Here is a 22,854-nt window from a genome sequence, read left to right on the forward strand (position 1 = left end):
GTAATAGACAATTTGATAGATTTTTCAGCAGCAGGTAGAGTAGATACACCAGGCAGTTCCCCAAGCACTGGGATACCCCTCATGTAGCACACAGGACAATTCCATTAATTTAAAATAACTTAAAGAATAGCACCAAGACTTAAGTATAGATGCCATTTATCAAGGTGTAACCCTTGGTATTTTAAATTAATGAAGTGGCCACGAGCACTTTTTTAAGGCAAGTGACATCTCCAGAAGGGGACAGTCAGTTACTCTACATAGCAGCAAGGGTTTTAGTGCTCTCAGGTTGGGTTTGGTTGGGTTGGGTTTGTTTTTTCTCTAATACAACATGAGGGTTGCTTCATTATTTTAAAGGTGCTCACAGAAGAAAACCTGGCTGGAGGAACAGCCAGGCTCTTCTCTCACCAGCATATCATGGGTACATGGTTAAACTACAACCAGTTTTATAAGCATCATCAAGACTATCCTGTGTCCTTCATGGCCAGAGGGCCAACAGATAAAATGTCATACCATGTCACTAAATGGCCAGCTACACAAAAAGGACATCCTGACTCCAGGGCATCACTTCAGTTCAAGGCAAATTACAAATTCAGTCTGAAAAAGTGGAGCCATGCCAGACAGATCAAGAGATGGAGGTGAGCCAGCAGATGCCAGGGTGAATTGGCCTCTCATGTAGCACTGCCAGGAGCAGTCAGCCACAGCTGTCATCTCCAGATCCCCCCTTCCTGTGGCAGCCACCAAAATTACTATGAGCCACAGCTCTGTACCATAGGAATAAAACGTTTTAGACACTCATCTTTTCAATGCCCAGTCCAGAAGAGAATGAAACCCCAGACCTGCCCCACCAAAACCCTGGAAAAGCCAGCAAGTTTGCAGGAGCTGCATAGAGCTGTTTAGTTTGCTCTTTATTATTTACTCTTTTTTATTTACTCTTATTTACTTTATTATTTACTCTTAATTTAATTTACTCTTTTAGTGTAGAGTTTTTGATGCCCCAGAGCAGGTTGTCTGCTGAGCCCCAAGCCTGAGTACAGAATTTAGGAGGTGAATAAATGCACTGAGGTGACTTGTCCCAAACTCACTTCACCCCAAACCATTTTGACAGTCTGATTTTCTTGGATGACAGTATACACAGTGAATACTGAGGTCTGCTCAGGATTTCCCCTTAACCAAAGGCAAAAAGCAGAGCAGAAAAAGTTTGTCCATGTATAAAATTTGCTATTTTGTCTGTGGAGGCAGCTTCCTGAAGCTTCCCATTCCCTGATTTCACTGAGTAACAGTCTCTGTCTTGAATACCTTAGGGACATGGTTTAGAGGTGGATTTGGCAGAGTGCTGGTTAACAGTTGGACTTGAAGATACCAAAGGTCTTTTCCAACCAGAATGATTTTATGATTCTATAACTAAGATACAAAAATATCTTATAACTTGGGAAAATACATAGTTATGCAGCAGAACAAAAAACTAGATCTCAATTCCATTGCAACAAATGTATTTCCACAATTTGACTGATCTAAACAGTTAGAGTTAAGATGTTTTTTTTAATTGTTTCAACAGTCATTCAAACATCATCTCAGACCAGCCCAAAGATTCTAATTGTTATTATGTCTTGGACAGTGTGTCAGAATTACAACATAGCTCCCAAGTGAATACAAAACAAAGAAAACCCACAAAACACCAAAAAAAACCACCTACAAGCAGAGTCAACTTTAAACCTCAGTTCTTGTCGAAGCTGTGCTTACCACCATACATAAATACAGCCCATCCTTGGCATCAAAGCTCTTACCTGCACCAGGAAGATGATGAGGAAGTAGAAGTTGGCAATTCTTCTAAACTGCTCAAAAAGGTTCTTCGGGAGGAAGTTCCAGAGGGTGTACTGCAGGGAAAGAGAGGGATCAGACACAGGCATGGGACTCACTGGGCTTTGTTTCTTTGCTTCAAAGTAGGCAACTGTCTCTCCTTTGTAAAAATAACCCAAACTAAATGGTTGGAGATGGCGAAGAGCAGACGAGAAAAACAACAGGATCTGTTTCAACAACCAACTTCTGAGAGGCATTTTTAGAGGCATGAGTTCATCAAGAGGTAATGTACAGCACAGAGATTTAATTTTTTCCCCCGAATCCCCAAAACCATTTTAGAGTTGCTCTTCTGTTAAAAAACCCCGTGTTGCTCATACAGATTTGTTACTATTTGTTTGTGCTTTGTTATCATTTTAAAACAGCTGCTGAATCATTTGCTTTGTAAATCGTGGAACTTAAGAACAACATGGAAAAATAAAGGGTCTAATATCTGATCTTTCAGTCTGCTTCAAATAAACAAGTAATAATGAGCAGCCAAGTCTTAAGACCAATGTCCACTTAACACTTGGGACTGGTCAGGTAAGAAGATTCCATGCCTAGCAAATATAAACAGAAAAAGAAAAGCAAGGACACAACATTCAAAAATAAATCAGGGAAATAGTAAATTTAGTGCTAAATCAAACCATTTTGTCAGAGGGCACTTAAACAGGGGAAGTTGTCCTCTCTGAAGATCTTCTTGTGTGGCAGGGAAACATCAATGTGAATGTTCCAGAAGTTAAACATGGTTAGACTCAAAAGTTTTCCCCAATATAAAGTCAGACAGCCCAGAGACATTAAAAAAAAGAAGATCCAAGCTGCATAAAAAAAAGAAAGATGGAAAACCCTCCTTACAGCTCAAGTATAGCAAAAGTGAAGCCTAACTGTGTGCTGCACATGCTGACTCCTACACAACGTAATATGTATCCAGCTGTGTTGACAATACAGGATGTCACTTGTTTGATATTTTACTCAAACTGCCTTCAAATTTTCTGAAACATCTTCAAGAATGTCACAGAAAAAAACTAAGCTGAAAGCAGGCGGGTGTCATCACAGTTTTCCACCATAAACAAAAGCTGCATTAATACCCTATGAATGTTTCCCCTTTCATTCAAAGGGATAAACAGAGGATGGTTATTTTCATCCCATCTGAAGTGGGGGGGAAAAAAACCCCAAAAACCACAAAACAAAAAATAAAATAGGGAAATAATTTTTCTGTCCGTTTAGAAAACAATCCCTGTTCCTTTTTATAAATCTGAGCTGCTGTTGTCTCATGCTGTCTCATTTAACCCATCCTTACCTCCCAAAGGGAATACCAGAAAACAGTAAATAAAACCCTCACCTGAAGAAACCCACAAAACCAACATGTCCATCCTGCCAAGAGGAGCAGAACCCAATTTGCACCCCTACTGGGATTGATATGAAGAAAAAAGAAAAAAGACAAGAGACTGGTGCTGTGATGTAAGGTGGGTACCAGGCTGCTCCACTGGGGACCTTCACATCCATCCCTAAGGAGTTCCGAGTTTCTCAGTTTTAAAAACAACCACCACACAAAGCCAGGGTGCACAGAGGAGCAGGGAACCTGTGCACAGGGCACCCAGAGGAACAGAGCAAGCTCACCTTGGAGGAGACAATCCTGTTGTCACAGAACTTCTGGGCCACATAAGCATCTGTTTCCGAAACCGGGCGGTGTCCGACCACCACAGTGCGTGTACCGACCCGCTTCTCTTCCCCAGCACACTGTCAGGGCAGCCAGGAAAAGGAAAAATTCATTTTTTTAGCTCCAAAAAAACCTAACCAACCAAAAAAAAAAAAAGTCAAATATTTCTATTAATAGCTTCCAGCTTCTGAATGCACCATTCGTTGGGAAATAAGGCAGCTGGAACCTCAAAAATTCACTGCTCTGCCCCAGCAAAAGTGGAGGAACTAAGAAGGACATACAAGGTCAGCAGCAAAAACAAAGCAATGTCATTCCTGCCACCTGTCCCCAGCACTGCACTGACCCCCCAGAACCACACTGTGTCTGTTCTACCCCACACCAGGACCGGTCACCACTCATGTCTACAGCTCTCCTGCTTGTACTTGCAGGCTGTGTCCATCTGATAGGGAATTTTTCTTTCTTGGAGGAGAATAGATCTTTATCAAGCATTTCAAGTCATTAGGAATATAATTTATCTTCTACACATCTTTTCCTAGCCCCAAACTGGAGGGTTCTTCAGCCTTGGGTTTCAACAGTGGCTTCAGGCTTTAGCCAGGACCCCACAGAGGATGATGGAAAGTGCCTTCACACTTGCTCTCCTGTCAAACCCTCAGCTCCATCTGAAACATCTCACCACCCCACTGGTGCACACAAGCTTGGGATTTAGCTTGAATTATATATATTTTATTTATGCTGTTTTTAAATCTTGGACAAAACCAGAAATAATGAAGCAGCCACTATTCTCATCACAGACTCCTAAAAAAGACACACAGGGTGCTGGGGATGCCAGCTTGTCTTGCTGGGGTTTATTTCAAAGCAGAATGAGATGCTGCAAGTGAATGATAACCTGGTGTCACAGGGGTTTGGTGACAGCCCCTCTGCTCTGTTCCAGGGAACAACAGGGGGAATTGCAGCAAAAGAGATTCAAGTAGAGAGGAAGAAGAGCATCCCTTGCATAAAGGCACAAGAGATACTTGCCACTGGCCCTTGCAGGCTTCCCAGGAGAGGTGACAGCACCAGAAAATTAAAGTCAGATGCTCTCAATGCAATTGAGAGAGAGTTAAAGTAACACAAAGTAAACAAGGTATCTGAATATAATGCAAGAGTGCTCTTCTAATTAAATGTAACTCAAATATGAATTTCCAGCTCCTGGAACTTCACCTAAAAACACTTGTAAACCTGTGAGAAGGGAGAGGTAACGCAGGTCCCTGCCTGCAGCCCCATGGGGCAACACAGGGACTGCATTTCCATCAACTCTCAGTTTCAGATTGCCCATCACATGCAAGGTCCCCAGTGGATCAGAAAACTATTTTCAAAGGAAATAAAACTGTAATACTCTAAAAATCAGCTTTTCATTTGGCCCAGGCTCCACTTTGCACATAAGGAGGTCTGTCTGCCCTGGACTTTCTCAGCCAAGGGAGGAGATGGGCTGGCACTGGGGAGCCTTTTGCAAGGCTGAATTTAAAACTCTATAAAATAAAATTAAAATGCTCACTAAAAAGAGACAGAGTGGGGGGAAAAAAGAAGGGTCAGCTTAGGCCAGGCTAGGGTTTTTGCAAAGTTAAGACTTTGGATTTTAAAACAGAAGCAGGGAAGACATTTGTCACTGGCATGGTTCAAGGGCATTAGCTGGCAGCAGAGCTGCTGAAACACCAGCAGACACTGTTCATTCTCCACTTTATCTTATTAATCCTCAACTTCAGAGTTTGTTTGCCTTGAAAGCCCACCAGGGCAAGTGCCAGTAATGCCAAATCCCTATTCTATGCCAGCTGCCTGGCACATAGAGATGCTCCTGGCATGCCCTGGGTCCAGCTCAGCATCCTGTTTGTCCTACAGCCCCTTGCAGGCAGCTGCTCAAGCTGCCAGCAGAACCCAGCTGTAGGAAAGATGTTTTGACAACAACCACACTAAGACAGCAAGGCCTGGGACTAACTGCTTGATAGGGAAAATGGAAAAAAATAAATAATTGAAATTTAAGCCAGCCCCATTCACATATCCACAGCAGCAACAACTTAATGGATGCTGCTGCACCAGGAGCAGGCTCTGCCCAAAGGAAGCTGCAGCTCTTCCCTCCCCTGGCACCCCATCAACGTCTGCAGCATCTTTAATTAAAGAAGTGATTTTACACCATGCCTAAACCCAGTCTGGTGTGCTGGTGGCTCACATTACAGCTGTCCTCAGACCTCCAGAAGCTGCTTAGATCAGAAAGTAACTCACAGGTCCCTGGTGTATCTGCTGCATTATGGAGGTGGCAGCTGCATGTCCCACCAACCCAAACCTCAACATCAAGAGGCAGAGCCATTCATCCACACTACAGCAGTGCTGGGGAGTACAGACAGACTGTTCCCAAGATTAAAGTCCCTATCGCGTCCCCAGGCAGGTGATGAAGCTGGGTGGGCCTGGCAAGCATCCCACCAGCATAGGGAGGAAACCAGAGCTTCCCCTGGCTGTAAAGGAGCAGGGTGAGGGTTTGCCAAACACCCGTACTGCCACAAAAACAAGGGAGCTCTGGTTAAAACACTCTTGCAAAAATATACACAGGTATTTACTCTGCAAGACTATCCACAGTTAGCCATGGAAAACCTGGAGCATGTGAAGAAGAGAAGCCAAACCCCAGGTGTGGTGTGTTAGTTGACCAAGCCCCACCCAGTTATCACCACCAAATCCTTTCACCCTTCAGTGTCCCTTTGGTTACTTCCTTGAAGCATCTCTCACAAAGATGACTGCAACCACCTCCAGGGAGCAGAGCCTTCAGTAGTGGCAGCAGAGGGAGGAGTCCTCTTTCTGTGGTCTCACCAGAGTCCCCACACCACTTCTGGAGTTGTTTCCCATTTTCCTGCCCACCCCACAGTGTCACCATCTCACAGCCACGCAGCAGCTGGAAGGCTTCCAGCCACATCTCTCCACTTTTCCCACCTCCCTGGGGGCACACACACACCCTGATGAGACCCTTAACAAGAGGCCTTGGCTCAGCTGGGCAGTTAAAAGTTTGACAATCCCACCTGGAATGGCTCTTGGGCTGCTAATAGATTGCTGAGTCTCAGTAACAGCTCCCAACGGGGACTTAGGAGGAGATTTAGGGAGTAACTGCCAGGCTTTGGGGGAAATTCTAAAATATGCAGATGAGAGAGGAAAGGATTAAGCAGACTTTTCCCAACTGCCTTTCCAAAACCAATGGCAAAATAAAATGAAAATATTACTTGGATACAATTCAAGCAACTGCCTCCTTGCCCAGTGGAGTTTTATACAGTCCGAGCTGTGGGGCGTGGGAGTCGGCTGGTGAAAGGCAAGGTGCCAAAAGGATTATTTAAGAAAATAAACATTCACATCCTCCCCAAATGCACTTTGTCACCTCCCTCTGCCCAAGGCGTAGTGTTTGGAGGAGTGCTGGCAGAACCAGAGCTACCCAAATGGGTCAGTGGTACCAGACTGCCCAGGAGTTCAGGAGCACATGGTGGGAAGCACCACTGCATCCTCCCACACGGCCACAAGGATTTAGGAATGCTCATAGGTGACCCCAGACTCCTCTCTGCCATACCCTGCCCCAGTAACCAGAGCAGCACCCCAGGGGATATGAGACACCCCAGAAATTGAGGAGGGAGAAGAGGAGGTGTCTTGGAAAAGAGCCACTTTCTTGTTCACATCACTTGAAGACCAGCCCACAAGAATGAGGGGGTTTTCTGCACCACTTCAAGCTTCAGGTCAGAGCTCCTGCTCCACTCCTCCAGTGTCAAACCAAGACAATGAGTGAGTCAACCTCTCAGCAGGGCATCCAAACCAGATCTCTCTTGAAAGAGCCCAGCTGATGACAACAGCCAGAGTCAAACACAAATCATAGGAGATCAAAACGAGGTGTTCTACCAGGAAAATCTTTGTGAGCTGGCAGCTTGCTACCTATCTTTGCTTCCCACCCTGCGCACGACAGTAATAAATAACAGCATTTATTTTATTATTATAAACTTAATTTTATTATTATATAAATGGCACACATGCTCTGCTGAAGGCATGGCAGGACAAAGGGCTGTGCTGCTGTACAGCCTTCCTCATCCCACAGAGAAATTCCCATACAGAACATGTGTCTCATATATTTTGATGTAAGCCAACCTTCCTGTACTGTCAACTTTGTAAAAAACCCACTTATTGCTGGAAGCAGCAGTCTGGAAAAGAAGGCATTAGGGATAATGGCTATTTCCTTGCACTGTCCAAATTTTAAAAGCCCATCTGCACACACCAGTATGCCTGTGGAAGGTCAGCTGAGGTTTGGCTTTTTGCTGTAAACTTTCCTTTAAGGAGTTAGGAACAGGTACCATTTGAAGACATCAGACCAGGGCTAAAAACATCCAGAGATGCAACTAATAATCCAACACCATTTAACACTTGAAGCTGTTGGAACATTATGTAGAGATGGCAGAATTACATTTGCAGCCAGCTCTCCAAATTCTTCACCTGACTTTTGGCAAGCCTCCCTTCATGCCTCTTTCCCTCTATCCATGCCCTTCTTCCAGGGCATGGAAGGCCTTTGGAAGGTCTTCCAAAGACCTCTTGCCCCAGCACCACAGCTTCCAGTGCCTCCCAGAGAGGCTCCTCTTCACCTGCCCTCCCAAATTTCTGGGAATCCATCACATCACCAGCCAAAGGCTCTGGCCAGCACTTGATAAAAGTTGCAAGTCTGGGTAAAAATTAGCAAGCCTGGGTAAAAATTAATGGAGTTAGACCAAGTTCAAGAGGAAAGGTGAACCTGTGCTCTGCAGCCACCATTGACATGCAGTCACTCTTCATGGGCTATTTCTAGGGCAGCTGCAAAACAGTGTTTAATTATATCCCACATATGGAAAACAAGTGTCTGTACTATCTGCTGGCCTTGTTTCCAGCAAGAAAATAGTGGCAGAGAGAAAAAAAACCTAAAACCCACACCATTTGATTTACTAGAGCTTCAGAAAGCTGCTAAAGCAGAACTAATCAAAAGAAACTCTTTTCATGTTTGCTGAAGATATGCTCAAGCCACAAAGTAAATACAAATAACTCATAGAAAAAAGACCTAATAAAACCCATATGCATTAAAAAAAAATCATTTGCTAAAACCAGAAATAATTACACAGTACCAGTACAAAGCTCAAATATTTGAATGAAATCACAGCTTATATTAAAAATATGCAGAAGATTAAATCACATTACTTGGCTTAGGTTTCATGAATAGTTTAAAGTCTAATCACTCCCGTATTGTTCCATTTATCATAAAAGTAGTAGAGAAGACAACCTGATTTACAAAAAAAAAAAAAAAAAAAGCCAACCAAAACAGTCTGTTCTAACTCCTGTTTCTTTTAGCTCCAGAAGAACCAATAAAAAACACATCTACAATTTTATAAGATTCCATGAATTTACCGTAATGTCTCCAAACCATCCGTGCAAAGTCACTCAGCACACCAACCCTTTTGCCCAACCCATACATTTTTAATTGAATTTTTTATTGCCATTTTTTCTATTACTCATTGTCCTTAGTCATTTCTATTCAAGTACAAGTGATGCCTTGAAAAAATACAATGATTTAGCAGCTTGGACTATGCTTACCCACACCGACCACATTTTTAGGCAGTTCTCCTGATTTAGAGACAGAAATCCATCGATTGGGATCAACTCCACTGCTCCCCCCTACACTTGCAGGAAAGGGTCAGTAATATGCAGAGCCCTCAGAAAAAAAAATAACAAAAAACCCCAACCACATTGCATTTAAAACACTAAAAACCCACAGATCTGAGAGAAAGGGCTGAGGTTGAGCACAGCTCCAGGCTCCTTTCCCACTGGAGGGGATAGTTGCTGCTCATCCCTAAGCAAAGTGGGAAGGCCAGTAGCTTGGGAAAGCAAAAGGTTGAAATTTAAACCAGTCCTCCTTCTCCTCTGCTGAGGCTGAAGCTCTTACTGTTATTTCAAGCAGAGAGAGAACAGTATCACCACAGGGTGACTGTCAGGGGCAAGTCAGATCCAGCCTGGGTGAGGGGGGACAAAACAAACCCCCAGATCAAGCAGAACATCCAGCAAGAGAAGAAAAGGAGCTGTCAGAAAAGGACCAATCATTATTATTTTTTTTAAACTATGGTCAACACTTGATGAGGCTCAACACCCACACCTTGTCCCTGGTCCCTCCTGGGGAGGACAAAGCCTCCTCTGATGATGTTCTCTATCAGAGCACCATCAACCCAGCTTGCAGTATCTTCATCCAAGTCAAGGTGCATCCAGCACTACAAAGGGTCCCCATCCCCACATCCCCTGTGTCCCAAGGACACGCTGCCTCACCATTTGGGCTTGCAAGAAGGTCACCTCCACCAGGGGCTGGAGAACAGCAGAGCCCAAATAGGCTGAGTTTCCTGGAAAAGCTGACTTAGCCAGCAAAGTCACTGATAAAAGCAGAAAGAGACGGCGGGGCGGGGTGAACAAGGGAAAGGGCTACTTGTAAGATTTTTTTAAAGGGTGGAGAGAGGAAATACAAGTGTTTTTTCCCCCAGATAATACATTTACAGGAGAGCCCAGCCCTCTCGCAGACTCAGAGTGCACCGTGCACATGGAAGAGAGATGAAAAGTGCTTTTTTTGGGGTGGGTTTTGGTTTGGTTGTTTTTCTTTTTCTCTCTGAAGACAGTCCATGCACAGATCACACAGCACTGCATCTTCCCAGCAAATACACCACAGCATCTCCAATCACAGCTTTAGTTCAGCAGCACTTTGCAAAAAGTCAGGTTAACATATGACAGAGAAAACAAAACCCCACGAGCCAGGAGCTATTGATCAGGATGGCACAACTTCGGTGCTGCTCTTTTGTGCAAAATCTGTTGCTCCTGTTCAAACAGAACTACGACCTTTGGAAGTTTTCAGGATTTCAACTCTTTTTCCCTGCCCTGTTGGCAGCCAGGGTTATGAAACCATTGTTCATCTTGAGATGCAGGCAGCATATTTTTATTTTTGGCAGTCCAGAAGAAAAGTTCGACCAGCATGCTGCCAGCATATCAAATTCAGGCTCATAGGAACACTTCAAACTTGAGAACAGAAAAAAGGACTTTGAATCAGAGCCCAAATGAGGTCACACAGCAAATACATGGAGGTCTTCCCGTTTTCAAACCTCTTCCTCCTTCTTTTCCCCAGCTCAAGCTGTGCACATATGTCTGCTCATCGGCAGCTATTTTAGCAGGGCAGCAAACTCTTCAGAGCAGTGATTTTGCCCTGGCAAAAACTAAAGTAAGACCAAACTGGGAAAAAAAAAATCTCCAAGTTTGCAATTGTCAATGCTTGCATCAGCCAGCAGAGCTATAATTTGTTGGTTTTCCTGTTGCTTTCTGGTCCTCCAAAATCTTTAGCTCTTCAGTTATGGAAACAACAAAAACCCCTTAAATACTACGTGTCCCAGCTTGGCCAAAGGTTACTCTGACCTCTGCCACCTACAGACATTTCACCCCTTTTTAAGTTTTCCCAGCATTTCAGAGCCAGCCAGCAAACAGTTTGTTTCCCAGAGCAGTTTCATCTCTCTCCCTGGGGAAGTGTGCCTGCCCAGCTGCCTACACACCAGGGGCAGAGGCTGCAGATCTCCCTGCCAGGGTGAGCATCACCACAGCAGCCCAGGAGCAAGGGCTGGTACCCAGCCTGCATCCCCCAGGGCCAAGCTTCCCCTCCCCAGCTAAAGCCACCACAGGGATAGGAGGGCAGGTATAGGATGCAGGGGGAACCCGAGACCCACACCAGCATCACAGGGTGAGCAAGTTCTGCACCAGCATCTCGGGGTACCCTGTGATGGATGGTACCCAAGGTCCCAGCCCCCCTGGCTGTTCTTTCACACTGGTTCAGATTTTTTTCCAACTCCAAAAAAGTAAAAGCTGTGGTTTGCCAGCCCTCCCCTTGCTATACTGCAGAAAAATGTTTGCACAGAAGTAGCAGAAGATACATGGGGGAAGAGAGGGAGAAATCACCTCCTTTACCCCTTGCTCCACAGCCAAAAGCAGCTCCATACAACACAGACCCTATCTGGGGTATTTTTATCTCTGGATACTATAGTAAGCAACAGATTTATCCTTGGGGCTGCAGACACAGTTACACCAGGATACCAGATCAGTGCAATCCACCCAGTCAGGACAGAAATCCCCAACATGTGGACTAGAATTGTTTATCTTCAGGAAATCCTTTTGGCTCATGTTCCTGCCGAGCTGGGCAGTGGCTGCAGAGCAGCTCCAGCAGAGTAGGCAGCACCCAGAGCTGAGCAGTGTCAGCAGCCCAGCAGCCAGCTTTGGCACCAGCAGAGAAATCCACATATCCACAGGGATCCAGAGATGGAGTCTGAGCTGGCACCAGGATGCCAGGCTTGGTGGCACACAAGAGGTTTTGGTGTGGTCCATCCCAGCAGAAGCAAACTCACCCTGGGCAGAAGTGAGAAGCATCCCAGGAGATGGTCCCAGACAGGCACTGGGAGAAGGGCATTCCTGCTCTCACAGTTATCAAGATAAGAGCCTTTACCCAAAACTTCCTCCCTCTGTGCATCTCATCTTCCCACCCTGCACTTACCAGAAGGGTATTTGTCAAGTGGAAAGTCTTATTTCCATCCATTTAACTGCACTGAAAAGAAACCACCCCATGGAAATGATGTACTCTGCAGTATTAATTTGGCTATACAGGGATGACAGCCCTCTGGGCAGCACAGCTAATTTTACTAGAGCTCCCTCCCTGAGCAAACATTAGTAAGAAAAGGTGAGCTGAAAGGCAGAGGGGGAGGAATAAAAACCTTCCACAACTCAAGAGTAAAAAAGACCTGGCATGCAAAGCACCAAAGCCAAAAAGATATTAATTAATATTGCATTTTAAGCTTGACTCTGCAGCCCCCAAAAGAGCAGGGTTATGGTGAATGGGTGCCCCCAGTGCAGCCTGAGCCTTCTCCAGCCCCAAGCTGCATCACCCCTGGTCCCCAGACAGCAGCCATTGGGCTTTGTGCAGATGCTGAGGAGGAGTTGCACAGAAATCATCACAAAAGATGTCAGGGCTCTTCACAAAGTGGATTTTTTTTCCTTCATTTAATTTCCTGGCAGAGAGATTTTTTTTTTTAATTTTTTTTTTCCCCTCATAAGCCAATTGAGACTCAGGCTACAGACCACAGCATCACTGCAGTCTAGCAGTACTTAATTTCTATTACTGCTGAAAATATCTTGGATTGTAATACCAAAGATACATTTCAAATTGTTTTGTCTTGCCTACTGCACATCTTACTCAGCTTTTCTAGATCCTTGACTGTACAAGAAAAATAGGGTCCCTGTTTTGCAAATCAGTGTACAATATTGCAAGCAAGTAACATCAATTAATCATTGCCTCCGTTTTCCACTTCAATAGTCTTCTAAAATCTTATTAAGGGTATACTGAACACTTTAAGATAAGCCAGACCTAAATACTACTTGCTGATCCTTTGAAAACACTCACCTAGAAATTATCAAGCCCCCTGCATACCATCCGATGATAACAAGGCTGGGGCCAGACCAAGGGCCCTTTCACCTACAGATCCTGAAAAATTCAGCTGAACTCACAAAGCAAAAAGCCTGCAGCAGAGCATTGCTCATCCAGGGCTACGAAGGAGGGGAACAGGAATCTTGCTCACGTCCTGGACAAAAATAACAAGCCCAATCTGCTCCCAAAATACCCAGTTCTGGCAGCCTCACAGGTGCTTATTCCTCCTCTCTGCTGCAAGAGGAAAACAAAAAGCCCTTTACAAACAGCTGGATCAAACCCAGTGCATTAAGCTTTCATTAAGGAGAGCAGCAAATGTCTCAGAACTACAAAGGCTATCAGGTACAGCTGGATGTCAAGAGCAAGCTGGCTTCAGTTAGAATTCCATTTCAAACAAAATGACTACAGTTTTGGGGAAAAAATGACCAGAGCCAACAGGCAGCAACAAGTACACCTGAGAGAAATGAACATCCTGCAAATCATGTGCAGAAGGAATTGCAATAGGAGCTAAAAAAAGACTGTTACAGAGTATTGGTTCTGAGCAGCATCCCTGGCAGCAAGCATTGCTATCAGAGAATGAAAAACAATGCAGGGGAGAAAAAGAACAACCCAGGATTGCTGCCTTTCCACCAAAGCCCCTTGGTAGTGTAGTGACCAGCTCCCCTCCCCAGCCAGTCCCCCTGCCCAGTCTGTGGCCACTCAGATCAATGTCCAAACACACTTTGAAGCCACTGAAGCCTTGTGCCAACCCCCTGGCCAGCAGTTCCCTCCCTGGATTTTGGCTATGCCTGAGAAAAAGACCATCAGCAAAAATAAATAAATATATATATATATATATATATATCTTAATGCACTTATATATATATATTGCATATATCCATATTTAATGGGTATAAATTGCACACATACATATTTAATGCATCAACATATAGGTGGCTGCAGGCTCCAGGCAGAAGAAGCTTTTCCTGACCCAGCAGCCATGCAGGAGCCAGGCAAGGACAGGGGCCAGAGAAGACCTTTTAAAACAGGAAGGTTTCACCACTTCCCCAGGCTAGAAGGTAGTAAAACCAAGCTCTAAACCAACTTGCCACTTGCTCCCCATCCCCTGTGGCACACAAGTGGTACCAGATTGCTCTCCTACCCTGAAAGGCTGACAGCAAGGCAGGCAACAGCCCCACACAAGGCTTGGAGACAATTTCACTGCAAAAAGCAAAATATTAACTGCTGGAATCAAACGCGAACCAATTCAGGCAAATGCCAGTGAACAACTCGCTGGTGGGATGTTGGATAATTTAGAGTAATTCAGCAAAATGCACTGTGATGGTTACACCCAGAGCAGCCAGGGCTGGCTTGTGGTGGAAGCCTGCAGAGAGGATGCAGGGAGGGACAGGAGAGCAGAACTACAGGAGAAAGACTTAGGGTAGCAACATCATAATAGGCATAATAATAACAATTATAATAATAATTGCCATAATTATAGCAACAATCATCATCAACACAAACAGCAGTGCCCTCGTTACCCACTTCCAGTGAGAAGGACACACTTTCCAACCAACACTGTGTCCCTAAGGGCAGGACAAGGTCCAAGCATGGCCCACTTCACCAACCTGTCCTTCACTGCTACTGCCAGCCCAGTGGTGTGAGGCAATCAGGTGGGCACAGGTAATCACTGGCAGGCACAAAGAGTGGCACCCTGAGCCACCCAGGATCAGCCCAGCCCCTGTGTGGGCCCCACAACTTCAAGCAAGCTGCAAATCCCTGGACAAAAAAAAGGGAAAGTGCCAGAAGATGCACAACCTCCGTGTGGTTTGGCCATGAAAATAGGGAAAAAAAATAAAGATACTCTGTACTTGCAAGAGATGAGGGGCTGGGGAGGGAGGCAGAGGCTGAAGGTGATGAGCAAGGTTGTCCCAGCTCCCACACAGTGGTCTGAGTCATGGCAGGGGGGCTGGAAAGAGAGGATCTTTAAGGTCTCTTCCAACCCAAACCCTTCCATGGTGTGCAGAGTTCACAGCCCAGGTCTGGACACTCAGGAAAGAGCAGGCAGGTGAAGCCCACAACACCCCTTTGATAGCACTTGCAAAACCTGCTTGTTAAAACCGAGCCCCTGCTTCCCAACCCCAGACATCAGCACACACATAAATACTTCCAAGATGAGCAATGAGAAGAAGATTTCAGCCTAAACCTGTAGACAAAATAATTTTCCAAGATCACTTCAGGACAGCCTGTCCCCACAAAGGGCAAAAGATGCTGCTCACTCCCCTCCATAACCCAACCTGACAGTGCAGGTAGGGCTTGGCAGGGGACCTGGGGTACACTTTGGGGCAGAAAGCCAGCACAGCAACTGACCAAGATGGAGCAGCCGTGCAGAAAAACCTCAGAGCTGCACCTGCTTCCTAGTCAGAACTAAATACAGGAAACTCCCTTGAAAAATCCCCTGAGCAAACATTTTCAGGGAAAGGCAAATGGGTTAACAGCACACTCCATCACCTCATGTCCAAGTTTCTTCAAAAATTCCTATTTCCAGACACCTGACGTGGGAGCAGCAGCTCAGTGCCTCCCTTAGCCCTGCAATGCCAGCTCCTCCAGCAGACTTAAGCTGCAGGTACCACAAGGGATGTCCCCCCCCTCAATTGGCCACTCCTGTGTCTTCTCAGCCAAGGACAAGGGGTTAAAGTCACACAGAGTCCCACACCCTGAGGAATTAGCATCCAAAGGCTCTTTTCCCATTGCCCAGCACAGGCACCATGGGAGGAAGATGCTCACAGGGACTCCAACTTGCATTGCTAAAAAAGTGGTCACCGGCAGAACAACTCATTTTGGTTTGAAGGTTTCTTCTGGCTGAGAGACTGTGGTAATGCTCTCCAGAAGCTTTACTTTTAACTAACATTAAAAAAAAAAAAATCTCTCCACTAGAGAGGACAACATTTACAGCCAGAAAGCAACAGTTTTAAGTGGAAAGGAAGTGCATAAACCAAAGGCAAGAGGATGAAATTGAAGGCAAGACTGAAAAGCCTGCTAGTAGATGGTTAAAGATCTAAAGATTTTTAAAGATTCTTCTAAAGGAGATCTAAATCAATACATTGACTTACAACTTTTTTTGTTAACAGGAAATTGTCTGGGCTGTGTGGGGAAGGTTTGATGTTGAACTGACCGAGTTGTATGGCAATCATTATTAAATATTAGCAAAATACCAACTGGAGACAAAACCAGTTTCAAGTAAAGAATTAAATCCAGAGACACATGTTATTCTCCCCAGAAAAGTTTCTGCACACCCTGGGTCTAACTGGCAGTATCATTTGCCACTAATGCTTGACCGGTGCTTTCCAGTCCCTCCTCACAGCACTTTCTAACTTCTCCAGACTTGAACTGAATGCATGAACATTTCCATGCAGCTGCATGTCTGAAGCCACTTTTTTCTTTGATTTTTATTTATTTTTAGCCAAATGGTGAGCTATTTCTGGGAGTAAGGCTACAGGAGACTGCTGGGCAATGTTAAAGAGAAATGGTTACTGGAATTTGAGAAACTCCTCTGGCCACATTTCCCAGGGACTGAGAGATTCTCCTGTCCCCATTTTCCAGAGTAAGAGCATGGAAAAATTATTTCAGTCCTGGGGGAGAACCTTTTGCAGGTCCAGTTCCCAACCTGAGCCCTGTCTTCGCTGTGCTTTAGCACAAGCTGTCCTGGGGCTGCCATAGGGGAACTGGCCCTGAGCACAGAAAATGCAGTTCTCACATTAAATACACATTCCAAAATAAATCCCAGCAACTTTAATTAAAAAATCAAGTCACTTCATTAAAATCCACACTCTTTTGAAGCGTGGGCTTTCTCCAAGCAGAACTGCCACCCAGGGTCACAGAGACACCCCAGCCCCAACATTTGCTGTGGGTTTTTGTCACATTAATGAAAGTGAGACACTTCCTGCAGAAGTTGCCAGCTGGGTACCAAAGTACCTGACACACAGCCTCAATCTCACATGGCTGGATAAGAGGGGAAAAAGTGATGATCAAGGCTTTCAACTCCTACCTATGCTCTCCTTTCTTACTAGAATAGGAACTGCAATCACACCCTAATGTTTGGTTCACAGTCTAAAAAAAACCAAAACCAAAAAAATCCAAAAAAACTCAAAAGCAAGCATGAAAGAAAATCGCAGATGTGTTCCATGGCCCAAAATAGACTTTATTACACATTTGCTGCAAAAACTAAAGACAAGAGTGTAAATCAACATCCACCACCCCAGACACAGACATCTCCCACAAGACATACTCCAGCATCCCCCCCAAGCCAGGAGCATAGTCGGAGAGGGGGCAGCAGCATGGTCAGCCCCAGTGCATCCTAGAGGTTCTCCCTATCTACCCTTCCTCACCTACTCCCCATCACCAAGGGGTAATTTATTTCCCTTCTAAAATTTCTCATTTCTTGCCATTTGAACAGTCTCTATGGGGGTATCTTCCTGCAGAGGTACAGGTAGGACCTGCCCGGCAGGACTTAGCATCACTGCCTGCCCCACTCCTTCCCAGGTTCAAATCATCCCCAAAACTCCAGCACATCCCTTGAGTCAACACGTGCCTTCTTCAAGGCCTTCCTCCCCTCTGTTCATCCACAAAGGGGCCAGGCAAGGATTTGGGGACACACGGGGACAAAACACCACATGCTGGTCCTGCTGATGGCCGCAGACGCAGTGAAGTATCCTGATGCAGAACCTCCCTCCTCAGCAGCAGGAGGTGTGTGGGGCTGAGGGTCACTTGGGGTAAGACAACCTTGAAAAAAATCAGAAGTGGCTTTGCAAAACTCCAGCAGAGCCCAAACAGAGACCTGAACATTGCACCAGGCCCCACTTGCATGCATGTGAGGCCCTTCCCACACAGGGCCAGGATCTGTCCCCCACCTGCTTTGGGAAGGCTGAGGATTTGGAAAGGAAGTTTGTGACTCTCGCAAGTGCTTTAACAGGGGAACCCTTCCCACAAAAGACCAGCACAGGCAGGAACAGCTGGGGGATGCAAAGCAAGCAGTGAAGCAGTGCTGGGGAGCCTGGCTGGGGCAGCCCCCGCAGGGGACAGAAGCCACAGGTGACATTAAAGCCCAGCTGGAGCACGAGTCCCCTGCAACCTTGCCTCGTGGCAGTTTGCAAGCAATTTTTTTAATTAGATAAAATGAGTCCCAGATGGAAAAGCTCCACCAAGCATGCAAATGAAGAGGAACAGTCAGTTACAAAGGCAGCTCCTCTGTTTCAGGGCTGCACAAAGCAAAACCCTTTCACTCTTCCTTACCAACCCCCTGCAAGAAGCAGGCAGACCCAAGGTGTTCCAGCACAGACACCAAGGGACAGGTTCTGACCCAGGGGAGCTAATAAATCCCAGGGAGAAGAGGGTGGAGAAGTGCAGGAGACCCCACACTGCCCTATAAGCAACCTGGAGGTACCCAAATTGCTGGCAGCTCTGCAGCAGAGACAGATGGAGACCCCAGAAGAGCACAGCAAGGGAGCATCATTACCAGCCTACAGCAAGTCAAAGGCACTGACTCAAAACACAGGTCCAGCCCAGGGACAAGAACCACACATGCATCCAAAAGGCATCTTCTTTCCTCCAAAGTCAAGCAAATGTTCTTGAGCACCAGCAGCTTGGGACCAGCCCAGTGTTTGCTGAGCACCAGGGATTTACCTGGCACAGGCTGCAAAGAGGATCAGGCCCCAAGGTATTTAATTAAAAGGGAATAACACAACTAAGGTTGTGTTGAGAAAAAAAAAAAAAAAAAAAAAAGAATTTTGCTCCCAATTAGGGACTGCTTGTTATTTTCTTACCCTGGATGTTACACAAGAACATTTAAACACCAGAGCAAGGATCTGTGCTACACACAGCCATGAGAGACCCAGGTAGCAACACTACGATGGGCAAGCACCTGCCCAGGGTCTCAGCTGGCCCTGGACACCCTAGAAGGAGGGAGAGCATCCTGGGATGCTGCTTCGCCCAGACTGTCTACACATTGGTTACTTTTCTTTCAGTATTTCTTTCTTAGTTCTTACACAACAGCCCAGATCTGCACCAGCCTGGTGGCACTGACGCAGCTGTTGCCAGGACATACAGCTGTCTGCATGCTTAAGAACAATCCAGGAAAAGTAATTAAGGAAAAGTTGTCTTTGATGCACAACACAGGGAGAGTCTGGAAGAGGACAGAGCTTGCCCCATGCCTGTAAAGATCCCAGCAGAAGGAGACAGACCCGAAATCTGCCCTGTCACCAAAACACTTTCCCGCTCTACTCCTGCATCCCCCCCACAGCAGCCATACAAGTAGCACAAGACTAAAAATAAAGATTCCAATGCCAGAATTTGTTTCCAAAAAAGAATTAAAGTTATATTTCAAGCTGACAGTATCTCCAGAAAGTGGATTTACCATGGCAATTCAGTCCTGCCTCCCTGCAGCAGTACTGGCCAGACTGTCCTTTCAGCAGGGATGATTTCAGTGGTGTAAATTGAAGTTCCAAAGCCAATTTGCTTCTGCAGAAAGCATCACCTTCTACCCCAGGGGAACAAAGATGACATACATACACCACTCTGCTCCTCTTGCACTTTTAACCATGCCATTTTGTACCCTATCCAGGATAGTAAAGTTTATGGGAGGGAGAAACAGCCAGAAAACATGTCATGTTACAGGGCAAGGCACATTCATTGTGCCCAAGCTGCAAAATACATCTGAAGACAGGATTTCTAATATCCGCTGGTATTTATGAGCCTCTGGCAGAGACCACACAGTGGAGAGGTGACAATGTTTGTCTGAGTAGCCCTATGGGATCTTAAGTGTCAGATAACCCCACAGCCTTTAATAACAGCAGTGAAATTTCTGCAATACCACTGGCACAAGACAAGCATCACTTGAAGTCCTGTGCCACCCAGGAAGTCAGCTTGGGGATACCTCCCGAGAGATCAGCATGGGCTGCCCTCTTCTCCCATGAAGCAGTAAGGGGGACCAACGCAAACCCAGGAGGTTTCTAGGAGACCCACAGGACTGGGGAGAGCCACAGCAGCACAGTGGAGCCACTATCTGCCCAAAGCCAAGGGGACCCATGCCACCTGTACCAGTCGGATAACAAACAGGGCTCATTGTTGCTCAAGCACTGCTTACAAAGCCAGCAGATGGAAAAAATCCTCCAACAATCCTCAGCAATGCTGCAGTTGCCCCAGTGAGCTCCAGAACCCCCAAACACAGTGGTTCCTCTAACCAGAAAACTACCTCTGGCCCTCCAAATACACCCTGCAGCAGTTCAGCAATGAACAAAACCATTCACAATACCTGGGTCTGGTGTTCAGGACCATTTTGTCCCCACTCCTGTGGAGACATCAGGCCCTGCCAGTGCTGCCCATACCCTTCCCATGCCAAGGAACTGTGGTATGGATTGGGTGCAGGAAAGCAGGGAAGCAGAGAAGGATGCTGGAGCCAGAGCCCAGCCAGGCACTTCAGTGGGATCCCATGGCTGCGGAATCGTGCTCACAAGAGGTGGCCACCTAAAAATGCCTTTAGCTAAACTTAGTATCTCCAGAAGAGACACTTCATACCTCAAATGCCTCCTGATACACCTAAGAAAAAAGCCTCCTTTGAGGCAGAGCAAAATTCAAAGTTAGAAACTCGGGGCACTTGAGATTAGATCTGATACATTCATTCCCCAGGCTGCAAAACAATAGTTGCAGTAGGTGTGTTCCCTCCAAGGCTAACCCAAAGCCTGCAACAGCAACCCAACCTACAAACACAGAGATGACAGAATTAACCTTTTTTTTTTTTTTTTTTTCTCCCCAGAACTGCGGCAGAACAACCTCCGGACTTAAAACAAGAGATTAGAGTCTCCTGCTCTGAAAACCTGGAAATCTGGCACAAACACCTCGCTCAAAACCAAAAATTAGTCTGAAAATCAGTCCCCGAGCAGTTCTGGCCTTGAGGGCAGGCACTGATTGGCAGAGCCCGATGTTCTGGCTGGTACCTGGGTGCCAAGGGGTGCAGCACCCCGGGAACAGCTCCTGAGCCTCCAAGGATGGAAACACTGCTAACAGCACATGCCTGCTGAGCAAACTCGTGGAACTTTTGTTAAACTACGCAGTGCGCAATAAACGGCACTGCTAAATAAACAGAAGCTCAAGAAATTATGTTAAAACACTGGTTTTACCACACTTTGCTGTGGAAGAGGAAAAAATTAGTAATTACAGAGTTCAGGCCAAGCAATGAGGTCACAGTGAAATCTCCAAGTAGCTCATGTGGCACCGGCTTGGGGGGTTATTTTTTTTACGAATTTGGGGACACGAAGCAGGTGGGAAACAAGCGGGCAGCACCCCGAGAAGTGCCTGGTGTCCGCAGCCATGCGAATCCGGGTCCGGGCTCCCAGCCCCTTTCTCTAAGATTTTTTTTTTTTTTTTTTTTTTAAGGGGGAGTAGGAATAAAAATAAAAAGGTTTGGGTTCCACCAGCAAAAGCAACTTCTCATGCAGAAACCGCAGCGCGGGCAGGCCCCCTCCCCGAGAGGTTTTCACAAGGGAAGGAGCTCGGATGTGGCTGGCGGGAGGGGGAGCGGGCCGGGACCCCCGCCGCGGATACCCGCCCAGTTTCCCCCCCCCACCCCATCCCCGAGGGAAAACACATGCGATAAAACTAAAAATTAATAATAATAATAACAACGAAGCTCCCGCCGCCCGGCACCCCCCGCCCCCCGGCCCCGCACTCACCAGGCGGCTCAGGCTGCGGCGGAGCATCGCGGCGCGCCCGGCCCCGGCCCCGCCGCCCTCAGCGCCGCATCGCCCGTCCCGGCTCCGGGCTGGCCGCGGGCCGCGCCGCCGCCCGCCCACCCACCATGGAGCCCCGCACCGGCCCGGCTCGGTTCGGCCCGGCCGCGCTCGGTGGCGGCACTTCCCCCCGCGCCCCCGCTTTTGTCCCGCCGCCACCGCCCGGGAGGCCGGGCCTGCCCGCCCCGGAGCAGCCTGGGAGCTGTAGTGCCGGGGATGGCCGGGGGGGAGCAGCGCTGCCCCGGGACAGCCCGGAGGGGAAGGAGGCTGCTGGGATGCAGGAGCAGAGGGTGCTCTGGCTCTCCCCGCGGGAAAAGCATCCTGCCCGGTGCAGGATACGAATAACAATAACGAATGAACCGATAGAGGGGAATGGCGGTGAGGGGGGGTGGGAGGTGCTGGAAGCAGCATCCTCCCTGCAGCCCCCAGAGCCTCGGTGTTGGATCCTTTGCCCACCTTGCCAGCCCCCCACTGGAGGGACAGTTATGGTTGTTAGACACTGGGTGCAATTTTGTCCTTGATTCAAGCCCCCTCTCTCCTGTGTCAGACCTCCAGGGCATCCTCTGGTACAAAAATCCAGTCACTGCTCCCATGCTCAAGCGAATATCATAAACACATCTTGGAGCACTTCCAATAGAACCACAGCCTGGTTTGGGCTGGGAGGGACCTTAAAGACCCACCTGGTTCCAACCCCCTTCATGGGCAGGGACACTTCCCACCAGCCAAGGTTGCTCCAAGCCCCATCCAACCTGGCCTTGAACACTTCCAGGGATGGGGCAGCCACAATTTCTCTGGGAAACCTCTGTCTCCGCAACCTCACAAGAAAGAATTTCTTCGTAATAACTGACCTAAATCTACCCTCCTTCAATGTGAAAACCATCCCCTCCCAACCTATCAATACATGCCCGTTGAAAAAGTTCCCTTGAGCTCTCCTGAGACACTTCAGGTACTGAAAAATCTTCTAGGAGTCTTCTTTCTTCCAGAATGAACAACCCCAGCCAAGAACTGCCCAGATTTCCCAGGTGCCTCCAGCCTTTGTCAGCACACAGACCAACCCATCCCTCCCCCTCCTTCTGGGCTGGGATAACACACAA

The 22,854-nt window shown here is 46.9% G+C and overlaps 1 protein-coding gene across 7 annotated transcripts in view; it reads right to left on the bottom strand.

The window, feature by feature from the left end:
• ATP11C (ATPase phospholipid transporting 11C) overlaps positions 1 to 21,782 on the bottom strand; it is a 55,382-nt gene extending 33,600 nt beyond the window's left edge. For 4 of the 7 annotated variants that reach the window (XM_030448834.1, XM_030448828.1, XM_030448831.1 and 1 more), the window contains exons 1-3: positions 21,704 to 21,770; positions 3,454 to 3,573; positions 1,785 to 1,874 (exon numbers count right to left, since the gene is read on the bottom strand). In XM_030448834.1, coding sequence (XP_030304694.1) covers positions 1,785 to 1,874; positions 3,454 to 3,573; positions 21,704 to 21,730 — 237 coding nt within the window. In that variant the 5' untranslated portion in view covers positions 21,731 to 21,770. Of the gene's footprint in view, positions 1 to 1,784; positions 1,875 to 3,453; positions 3,574 to 9,100; positions 9,236 to 9,823; positions 9,887 to 21,703 lie in introns of those variants that run through there. The other 3 variants (XM_030448833.1, XM_030448832.1, XM_030448829.1) reach the window with 3 other exon arrangements.
• Positions 21,783 to 22,854: the final 1,072 nt, after the last annotated feature.

The sequence above is a fragment of the Calypte anna genome, chromosome 4 (genome assembly GCF_003957555.1).
Source record: "Calypte anna isolate BGI_N300 chromosome 4, bCalAnn1_v1.p, whole genome shotgun sequence".
Taxonomy (NCBI): domain Eukaryota; kingdom Metazoa; phylum Chordata; class Aves; order Apodiformes; family Trochilidae; genus Calypte; species Calypte anna.